At 27.1% G+C, this 12,012-nt stretch overlaps 1 protein-coding gene across 1 annotated transcript; it reads left to right on the top strand.

Moving 5' to 3' along the window:
* Positions 1-1,589: 1,589 nt before the first annotated feature.
* Phum_PHUM512710 (Aminopeptidase N precursor, putative) lies at positions 1,590-6,250 on the top strand (the record flags this gene model as incomplete). Its single annotated transcript, XM_002431071.1, has 14 exons — positions 1,590-1,602; positions 1,666-1,818; positions 2,113-2,256; positions 2,331-2,802; positions 2,935-3,115; positions 3,198-3,423; positions 3,500-3,654; positions 4,072-4,320; positions 4,401-4,794; positions 4,876-5,059; positions 5,128-5,349; positions 5,427-5,699; positions 5,788-6,010; positions 6,104-6,250. 14 exons carry the CDS (start codon positions 1,590-1,592, stop codon positions 6,248-6,250), a joined length of 3,036 nt encoding a protein of 1,011 aa, XP_002431116.1.
* Positions 6,251-12,012: the final 5,762 nt, after the last annotated feature.

Here is a 12,012-nt window from a genome sequence, read left to right as displayed (position 1 = left end):
GTTGATTCGTTTGTATGAATGTTTTTTGTTACAAACACAAACAAACAACAATAATAAAAATGTTAAATTTTTAACAATTTAAATGAATAATTAAAGAGTGAAAATGTGAATAAAAAAGGAATTAATTAATGAGCTTATATAGACTTAAAATTTTATTATTATTATTATTATTATGAAGGTTATTTAAATTTGTGTTAAATTTTTTAAGAAAAACAAAACAAACAAACAAACAAAACAAACTTGATTGATTTGTTATAAATAACGATTTGATAATTTATTTTTTGTTTTTTTTTATCACACAAGTTGATTAGAATTTATTAAAATGGCCGCCCATTTTGATATAAATTTTTTCATTTTCTCGTTTGTTTTTATTCGCCGAGTGTGTTTTAAATTTATTAAAACATTATTATTATTATTATTATTTGAAGTTTGTTTTAATTATTTAAAAAAAAAAAAAAAAATTTTATTTAGGGGAATCCCAAAAGTATTTTTTTTTATTAATATTATTTAATTGGCAAAGTGTTTTAAAATTTTCATAAATTAATTTTTGTTATCATTTATTTAAATGACTAATTAATTAATTTTTTTTATAATTAAAATTAATCTTTTGCTATATATTAATAATTTTAACACGTGATTAATAATAATAAATTAATAATTTATGAGTAAAAATTAATTCGTTATTTTTTAGTTAGTATTAAGAATGATTATCGATATAGAAAATATGATCGTAAGTTTTTACAATTTTTTTTTTTTTTGTTTTAATGAGAGTTAAATTTAGGAATTAAAACTTACGTCAAAATGTCAGTCATTTATTAAATACGAGACAATTAAAAATAAAAAAAAAGAATTTAATGTCGCGTAGGATGAATTTTTACAAGTCGGGAAAGGGGGGAAAAACCATAAATTAATAATTCCTTTAATGTGGAAACCATTTTTCCTTTGAATTTATCGATTATTATTCCGCCGCCTAATATTTATGTTGGCAACACTTTTAATAAATCTGTTATTAGAAAAGATATAATAAGCTTTCTTTTACCAAGAAGTAACTGCTTTTTCATTTTCTCATTTATTTTATTATATTTTTAGTAGTATGCATACTTAAAAAGTGAATTTCTTAAAGAATTTTATTTTAATAATTCAGATTAATTAAGCTGCTAATGCCTGCCGCTAATTAATTTTGATTAATTAGTTTTTTTTTTTTTTTATATTTTACCGAAATAAACGACCGGTTTTTGTCATTTTTAAATCGGTAAGTGTACAATTAATGCCATAATTGATTATTTAAAATAATAACTATATAATAACTATTATTATCATAAGGAATAAATTAAAATTTTATTAACCTCTAATTTCACACACATAATTGTAAAAAATTATTATATCGAGCTTAAGTCTCAAATCTTGATAATTGATTAGTAATTGCTACTAACCACAAGTACAAAATTATTAACTTTTTTTTTTAATTAAACTAAATATATATATATATATATATTTTTACCTTTCATAAAGCACTAAAGCACAATAAAACTAATGCTTAATGCTTATTTTTGCTTATTTTACTGCTCTATTGCTTTCATTGGATTGATATGGGTCCAGGTTGTGGGTAAGCTATTCAACTAATAGTTAATTTATAAAATAAAAATATATTTCACTCGTAAAAAGTCATAAATTATTCTTTAACATTGGCTAATCACATTAAATCACCTTTAATTAAAAAATCTGTGGTTTCTAAATCGTTAGAGGTAGAAACCGTAGTCTGGAGACGGGATTTTATCATGAGTGATCAGGATGTTGATGACATTGCTTTTTTAACAGGTTTGATTAATTACATATTATTATCCCTTCCTCATGCATGTTGTAAGTTAATAGTGAAGCTAAAGTAGTTTTTTAATAATGATTCTTCGATAATTTTTTTTTTTGTTTTTCATTCGAAATAAATTTAGTTAATGGTATATACTTTGATCTCATTAGTTTTTATGTAGAAATATAAAAATTTTTAGTCGAAAAATAGAAAAAGATTGATTGTTGTATTTTATAGATTAATTTTAAATTAAAATTTTTACTATTTTTAACAAAAAAAAAAATTTATTAAATTTTTTTTTAAATTAGGTGAAAATGCTGCTGCGGCTAAACAAAATCTGTATGAACGTAATGGAGTCGCAGTTTGTTCACAAAGGAGAGCTCTCATTATTGCAACAATTGCATTCGCTGTTCTTTTCGGCATTGCAGTCATCATTGCATATGCTGGAATTCGTTAGTATTTAAATTCTTTTATAAAATAATTTCCATTTTCAATTTAAAATTAAAAATAAAATTATTATTTTTAGGTTGCCCTTGTGCAGGAAAAAGACCGGATAACTTAGATTATGATTATGATGATTCCGGACCTACAATTCCAGTAGCTACCAATAATGAAATTTTTCCTTGGAATAATGTTAGACTTCCTGATTCCTTAATCCCGTTAAGATATAGAATACACATACATCCCAACTTGACTACTCTTGCTGTAAAGGGGCAAGTCACGATTGAATTTAATGTTAAAAAAGAAACAAATTTCATAGTTTTGCACAGTAAAAATTTAACTATATTGGATAAAACAGTTGTAGATAATACAGGAGAAGAATTAGAAATAGAAAAATTTTTAGAATATACACAAGCACAACAAGTTTATATTGAATTAAAAGAAAATTTTCAAGTCGGGTCAAATTATAGTTTAAATATCAGGTATAAGACTCAACTTGGAAAAGAATTAGAGGGATTTTACATCAGCAGTTATGTTAATCAAAAAGGAGAAACAAGGTAACATTAAAAACTTTTTTGTTTTTTGTTTTTTTTTTTAAATTTAAAATTATCTATTAATGATTTTTCGAGTATTCTAAACTATCGATTTACAAAAATATGTAAATTAATTTAAAACTATGTCGCACTCAGGTATTTGGCCACTACTCATTTTGAACCTACATATGCTAGATCTGCTTTTCCTTGCTTTGATGAACCTCAATTTAAAGCCAAATTTAAAATGTCAATAGTTCGAGATAGATTTCATATTGCCTTATTTAACATGCCAGTTTATAACACAGAAGATGCTGGTTTTTACATGGGTACTGGATTGGTTAGTATTTTTTTTTTAACAGAAAAAAAGAGTTTTTCTAAATGTTTCTACGGCTGCTCATTTTCTTTTTATTTCCATGCAGCTGTTGGACGACTTTGAAGAATCAGTTGAAATGAGTACTTATCTAGTAGCATTTGTTGTATGCGATTACAATCACACAACTAGTCAAACAAAAAAAGGTATATCCGTTTCCGTGTATGCTCCCACACAACTCATATCACAAGCAAAATTTGCTCTTGATACTGCCACGATCATGATGGATCATTACGAAGAATTCTTTGGCGTCGATTACCCTTTACCCAAGCAAGGTAGTGCTAAAATTTGCTTTAAAAAATTTTTATTTACATTTTGTCTTAACAGTTGACTAAATGTAAATTATTTTAGATTTAATAGCCATTCCTGATTTCGCTGCTGGAGCCATGGAAAATTGGGGTTTAATAACCTACAGGGAAACTTCTATTTTGTACGATCAAGAAGAGACATCTGCTATAGCTCATCAATGGGTAGCTATCGTTATAGCTCATGAATTAGCTCATCAGGTAATTTTTTTAAAAGCCACAATACAACATTATTGTATTGTAGAAAACTTTTCAGGTTCTCATAAACTCCCGGAAATTTTTTTTTTTTTTTTTTTTTTTACATCAAATTATAAAAAAAATATTTGAAAAAGAATTATTATTGTACGAGTTAAGTTTAAGTTTAATAAATTTGCCTTCGGTAAACGTCAACGGCCATACCATGCTGAACACACCGGTTCTCGTCCGATCACCGAAGTTAAGCAGCATCGGGCGTGGTTAGTACTTGGATGGGTGACCGCTTGGGAACACCACGTGCCGTTGGCTCCCCCATTTTTTTTTTTTTTTTTTTTTTTTGATTGATTGATTGATTGATTGATTGATTGCATTAAATACATATTTTCTTAATTAACTTCTTATATTTGTATTATTTATTTTTAGTGGTTTGGTAATTTGGTTACCATGAAATGGTGGAACGACCTTTGGCTGAATGAAGGCTTTGCCAGCTTTTTAGAATACACCGGCGTGGATCACGTCATGCCCAATTGGAAAATGATGGATCAGTTTATATTAGTTAAAACGCAACCGGCTTTAGATCTCGATGCTTTGGCCACAAGTCATCCCATATCAGTTGACGTTCATAATCCTATTGAAATCGAAGCTATTTTCGACACCATATCGTACAGCAAAGTAATAACGGTTTTTTTTTTTTTTTTTTTATTCCGGCACGAAATTCTCGAATTAAAAAAAAAATTACTAATAAATTTTAGGGAGCGGCAATTTTATACATGCTGGAAAAGTTTTTGGAAGAGGATACGCTACGATCTGGATTAAATGATTATTTAAATACGTACATGTTTAAAAATGCAGATACCGAAGATTTATGGTCTGCCTTTAGCAAGCATAATAATCAATCGTTACAAGTTAAAACCGTCATGGATACGTGGACGAAACAAATGGGATTCCCTCTCATAACCATAACCAGAAAGGAAAATACGATTTACGCGAGTCAAAGTAGATTCCTATTGACGGGAACTATGAATAATAATACCGTTGACAATGATATCGTATCACCGTTCGATTATAAATGGTATGTTCCATTGAGCTATTACACGAACGTTGATCGTTCGGATGTTCGCCACGTTTGGATGAATTTGAGTGACGGTTAGTTGGTTTTTCCATCGTCAAATAATTATTTCCCTTTTAAATGCGTGCATTAAATTAAAAGTACTTTAAATTTTCCAGTCACTTTTGAAATATCGGAAAAAACAAAATGGATAAAAGCAAACGTGAATCAATCGGGTTTCTATCGAGTCAACTACGACGAAGATATGTGGATGTCAATCATTCAAACGCTAAAAAAGGATCCCTCGAGTTTTAGTCCGGCCGATAGAGCGAGTTTAATTGACGATGCCTTTACATTGAACAGGTATAAGGTTTAGAGTGAGTTGTAAAAAAAAAAAAAAAAAAAGTGAAGAAGTCAAATTAAATTTTTAGGGCAGGAATACTAAACGCTACGATACCATTAGAACTTTCACTTTATCTTTTAAACGAAAAGGATTACGTCCCGTGGGCCACAGCCCTGAAACATTTTCAATCGTGGAGTAAAAGTTTAGTCGAATCGTCCGGATATAAACTTTTTTACGAATTCATGAGAGTCATACTAACTCCGGCGACTAAATTAGTCGGTTGGAACGACGTCGGACCACATTTAACAAAGTAAAATTAAATATTATTATTATTACGACTTGAAATTTTACAAAAAATTAACAATTTTTAATCGTTTGTTTATTTAGATTGATGAGATCGGACATATTGTCTTCGGCGATATTGTGTAACGTTCCAGAAACCGTCAAGGACGCGGTTACAAAGTTTAAAAAATGGATGGAAAAGGGAGAAAGGACTCCTCCCAATCTCAGAGAAGTCATTTATTCGGCGGGAATTAAATACGGTGGCGAAAAGGAATGGGAATACTGTTGGAATAAATATAAAAGCACCGGAATTCCAAGCGAAAGAAAATTATTGCTCAAAGCTTTGGGAATGTCGAGCGATCCGTGGATCTTGAAAAGGTATTCGAACCCAACAACCCGAAAAAAAAAAAAAAAAAAAAAAACTTTTGATCGTAAATTAACGGAGGGGGAGGGGGGTTTTTAACAGGTATTTGAAAGCAACACTGGATAGAAATTTAGTTAAACCTCAGGATTTGAAAACGGCGTTATCGGTCGTGGCTTTCAATCCAGAAGGACAGCTGTTGGCTTGGAGACACCTTAAAGCTCACTGGCATTACATGCAATCGATGTTCGGGAATGGAACTTTCACAATCGGGAGCATCATATCGGCCGTCACGTCGGATTTCGTCACGGAATACGATCACGATGAAGTAAAATAATAATTATCAAAAAAAAAAAAAAAAAAAAACCTACAAGTTTTATCACGTGATTTTCATTTTTTTTTCCTAATTTTTATATTTCAGGTTCAAAATTTCTTTAGCAAAATGAACGTAGGTTCGGGTCAAAATGCATTAGATCAAAGTTTGGAAACGATCAGGCTCAACATATATTGGGTACAAGAAAACGGTGAAATAATTTATAGATGGTTGAAAAATTATTTAAATTCTTGAACTCAACCTATACATAAATTAAAAACTAAATTTAACGGATTGCTAAACAATAGAATAATAAAAATATTAAGTTCTAATAATAATAATAATAATAATAATTCAACAAAAAAATCTCTCAAAGTTTAAAAAAAATTTTAAAAAAATTTAATTTATTTTTATTAAGTAGATGATAAGTGTTATCGGACAAAATAAAATTATTAGTCCGATATAAAACAAGAGCACAAAAAACTAAAAAAAACTAAATTACTAAATGTTATTTTATGTATTTAAGGTTATTTGCAGCAAAAAACAAAAAAAAAAAATTTTTTAACGAATTAAAAGAAGGAAAATGTGCCAAAATGTACAAGTATTAATTGTACACACACACATACACACGTAAACACACACGCGTAGGTACACGAAGGTTTATTTTAGTGATAGGTACACAAAGGTTTATTTTAGTGATAGGTACACGAAGGTTTATGCGTAAAAAAAATTTTTATACAAATGTAGTAGTAAAAACTTCGATGACGTGTTAATAATAAATTGAGTATAATAATAAGTGAATGTCGAATTTTTTTCGTTCAAATTTTTTATTTATTTATTTATTTAATTATTTTAAATCGTAATGGAGAAAGGGGATTAATTTACTTAAAAAGAAGGAAGAAGGGATGAAATCCCCCCCTCCCCCGAAAAGGGGAGGGGAAAAAAAAACAAATTTCTATGTTATTAGGGTCCAAATTTATTAAAAATTTAAAATGTGCGAATAATGAATGAATTTATGTAATTTTCTAAAATTAATCACAATTATTATTATTATTATCATTATTATAATGGATGTCTTTTTTAATAATTTATCGTCTTGAATATTATTATTATTATTATTATTATTAATTAAAAATATAAATTATGTAGATTGTGATTGGTCGATTAAAATTGTATTGTATATTTATAAGAGTAGGTAATAATAATAATAATAATAATTTATTTTTTTAAATGTTATTTAGAAATAATAATAATAATAATAATAGTAATAGTAATAGTAATAATGATAATTTTAATTAATTTAAAAGAAAATTTGGGGGGTAGGAGGGGAGGGGACAAGAAGATCAGAAAAAAATTTAATTGTAAATTAGACAAGGAAGTGGATTTATTAACGAAATGAATTTGCTATTTAAATTTAAATTTAATTTAAATTTCAATACCGGAAAAGGAAATGAAAACAATTAAAGGTAAATTTTTTGTTTTTTTTATAAGGTGGATATTTAAAAAAAAAAATTATTCTGTAATAAATTTGAAATTTAATTTTTTTGTTTTTTTTTTTGTTTCAGTTTTTTATAATTTTTGGTCGTGGGAGGGGGAGGGGGCGGGGAAACAAATTTGGCTCCGGATTATTATTTTTTTTAAATAATCAACGAATTTTAATCATGGCGTATTTGTGAATCACAATGACACACAAACATGAAGAAAATTTAAATTGGAAAATTAAAAATTAAAAACGTACGTCGTTATATAAAGAAAAAAAACAAAGGAATTCGAATATAATAATAATAATTTTCCCATTTTTCAGGTATAAGAAGAAGAAGAAGGAAAAGAGGAAAAAACTAGAAAAATAAAAGATTTTTTTTTTACGTAAACAACGATCATCTCAAAGTGTGTGCGTGCGTGCGTGTTTATGTACGTACGTAAATGAAAGTTTCCATTACTTGACGACCTTGTCTTTATTTTTTTTTTTTTTTTTTTCATCGATTTCCTACATAAAAAAAAAATTTAAACGGACCGTAATTAAGAAAATTCTTAAATGTTTCAAAGTGTGTATTCTTCTATGGAAGTCGGTTTTCCCCCTCCCTCTTCCCTCCTCCCCCTCGCTCCTTCCCTCCCTCCGGATAAACTGTTAGTCCTTGATTTTTTTCCTATATGCGTAGACGTTTTGGATAAATCTTTGTTCGATTTGATTCACGATTTGAATAAAAATATTATGTGGGTGAAAATATTTTTACCGTGGGCGAATTTCCCCCCCCTCCCCTCCCTCCTCCTCTCTCTGTCTCTCTCTTTTTTTTCGGTTAATTGAAATAGTATTAAAAATAATAATAATAATAATTTTTTTGTCCTTCAATACGTCGAACGAATAGTAATATTTGTCTTTATCATTTTAAGCGTTTATAACTTTTATTTATTATTATTATTATTATTATTCCAGGTTTTTACATGTCGATCCTTAAGGAATAACAGTGGTGGTGATGATGATGATGATGATGATGCTCCTGCTCCTGCTCCTGCTGCTGCATGCGAACGTTTAAATGACATCACAACAATTATTGTAAGTCATCCACAAATCATCTTATTCGATAATTATTATTATTATTATTATCGGTTAAACTCGGAGGAAAATTATTGATTAATAAAAAGGGAAAACTTCGTGACGTTATATATATATATATTATATTTTGGAAAATAAAATAATAATAATAATTCCAGAGGAAAAAGAAGAGGAAGGATAATGATAGTAATAATAATAATAATAATTAGAAAGAAAAATGAAAGCTTATGGTTGTTGTTTGGTTGTTTTGCGCTAATTAGAAATGCATATTAGTTTGAGGTTAAACACAAATGACCTTTTGACATGTACGACATTGACTATTTCCTTTTTTTTTTTTTTTTTTTCGAAACTGCAGAAAAAAATTTTTTTTTTTTTTTTTTTTTCTTTGTTTTCGACAAAGACAAAACGTTTTTTTTTTTTTTTTTTTTTTTACAGTCTCGGTTGTGACATATTTGTTTTTTATTAATTCATCATTATTATTATAGTATATATTATTATTATTATTATTAAGTCACGTGGGTGTTAATACGCGTGTTGACATGGATTGTAAAAAGAAAAGAAAATAATAATTATTATTATTATTATTATTTTTGATCATTGTGAAAATGAGATTGAAAAGAATACCGAGGCCCACGTTAAGAGTTTGTAAGTTTAAACGATAGCAAATCGTGTGTGTGCGTGTGCGTGTGCGTGCGTGCGTGCGTGCGTGCCCCTGAAAGAAAACAAACAAAAACAACACCAACAACAGCAGGTGTCCGTTAAAAAAAAAATGTCTGCAGGGGTCAAAATTGTTTTTATTTATTTAATTTAATTTAATTGGCGTTTTGCCTTCGTAGGTCATTGGTCCATGGGTTCCTTATATTTATTATAATTTCAGGGTCAATGTCATTAATATTTCATCCCTCTCACTTTCCCTCTCTCTCTCTCTCTATCTCTTTTTATTTTATTTTATTGTTCGAAACAAAAAAAGAGAGAGAGAGAAGAAAAATGGAGGGAAAAGAAAATGGCGAACAAAACAGTAGTACATGTTTAAAATTTATTATTATTATTATTATTATTATTTTTTTTTTTTTTTGTGGAAGATTTAGTAGATTGTTGTAGAACATTCTATTTCTTTCTATTTCTTTCTTTCTTATTAAATTAATTTATCATTTTTTTTTTTTTTTTATTTATGTAACTTTTTCCCACGTTTTTATACAAAAAAAAAAAAAAAAAAAAGAACGAAACGATTTTGTTTTTGTTTGTTTTTTTTTTCTCTATGGAATGTGTGCGTTTGTCACGTGACTTTATTATTATTATTTAAAAATCTGGAACGACACGAGATAAAAAATTCATACAATACACGTTTGAAAGCCAAAATAATAATAATAATAATAATAATAATGATTTAAAAATAGTAAATCTTTTGACAAGGAGGAAAAAAATTATTATTATTATTATTATTATTATTATTTGTAAGAGAAAGAAAGCCGGGGGGGGTGAGGGGTGAGGGGAACAAAGGGTTTAATATCGTAATAAAATTTTTTTCTAGGACGCAAATAAATAAAAAGAAAAATTATTATTATTATTATTATTATTATTGGGAAAATGTCGTTTGTTTAAATCTTAATATATATTCTATCAAGGGAATAAATGTATTAATAAAAATTTATGTATTAAACATTTTTTATTTTTATTTTTAAATAAATAAATAAATAAGAACAAAGATCGAACGAATAATAAAATAATAAAATAAAAAACGGAAATTTATAACAGGTTATTTCACGGCCATTTTTTTTTTTTTTTACAAAAAAAAAAAAAATTAAATAAATACATATTATTATTATGATGGCGATGATGATGATGATGATAATAAAATTCAATCATCATCGTTAAATAAAATAGAAAAATAATAATAATAATGATAATAAAAGTTTGACGTCCTCGTAACGGCAAAAAAAAAAAAACAAATGAAATAACCTTCGATTTTTTTTTTTTTTTTTGGCAAATCGAACGAAAATTATAGAGTTGAAAATGTTGTCGGATATTTAAAAGCGAAATTTTTTTTATAAGGCATTTAATAAATGACGTTAATAATATATAAAAAAAGTTAATGGAAAATTTTCCCAACGTATTTTTTTTTTAAACGGATTTTTAATAGATATTATTTATGAAATCCGCGAAAAATTAATTATCACCGCCTTGTCGAAATGATTACGTTCGATTTTTTAACGGTAGGGGTCGGCGTAGATGGGGCGGTAGATTTTCCGTTATTTTTCAAATTTTTATTCTGTCGCGGTTTTGGTGGTTTTGACGGTTTTTTTTTTACTTAAAATCATTTTTTGTGTTTTGTTTTTAACAGGTAACACTACAAAAAAATACGATGATGAAAGGGATGATGATGATGATGATGATGAAAATGTTAAATTAAATTTAATATCAAATAACGATGGAATCGATTCGAAAATAAAAACATACAGGGTAAGAATTTTTGACATTAAAATAAAAACGTTTATTTAAATATAAGTATATTGTTTTGCGACATTGTTTTTACTTATTTATTTATCTATTTATTTATTAAACACGGATGAAATAAATAATTTAAATATATATATATATATATGTATTCGTACGATGATATATACTTTTGAATAATTCGCGTACAAAATAAAATAAAATTCTTTTCTTTTCGATTTTAAATCGAAATCCGCCATTTTTATGTCTTTGAGGTCACGTGTTGCTGATTGGCCAAGTTGCAAAGTTGAATCGCTGACTCATTTTAACAGGTAATTTGTTTACGAATAGAATCGAGTTGCGGTGGTTTTTTTTTTTTTTTTTTTTTTAACATTAATTTAAAATGATTTTATAATTAGATAAATGATTCAATAATAATAATGATTATATAAAAAAATTTTAATAAGTTATATTATATTATTTGAATTTAAATACGTTAAAAAGTATATTTTTTTTTTTTTAAAGTGTGCCGGTTGTGCGTCGAAAATGAGTTGAGTAGTGTAGTTTAGTTACACGATGTGAAATTTATTTAATCTATTTAAAATTACGATTTTATTCTATTTATGTGATATTGAATATAAATCGTAACGTAATTTTATAAAAGTGCATTATTTAAAATGCGTGATAAATAATTTTAAGGTAAATTTTTTTTAAAATTTGAAATAATAACTTGTTAGTTCGTTTATTCAACTCGTGTGAGGGATGCTGACAACAATGAATGCGTTGAAACAGGTGTTTCATTATTTCATTGTTGAATTTATTGCGCAATTTTGGTACCTTTTTCACTAAAATTTTCAACTATTTTAGGTTATGAACATATTTATTAACTTACATTGTTTTTACCAATCATGTATTTATATTGAACAATGGTTTTCTCATATTTAAAAAAAAAAAAATTTTTGCATCGAGTAAGGTAATGAGAATTGTCATTTTGAAATGAATGCATCCAAATTAAAGAATATTAATATGA

The sequence above is a fragment of the Pediculus humanus genome, genomic scaffold (genome assembly GCF_000006295.1).
Source record: "Pediculus humanus corporis 1103172108281 genomic scaffold, whole genome shotgun sequence".
Lineage (NCBI taxonomy): Eukaryota > Metazoa > Arthropoda > Insecta > Psocodea > Pediculidae > Pediculus > Pediculus humanus.
Note: the sequence above shows the minus strand (reverse complement) of the source record. Positions and strands in the feature narration are given on the sequence as shown.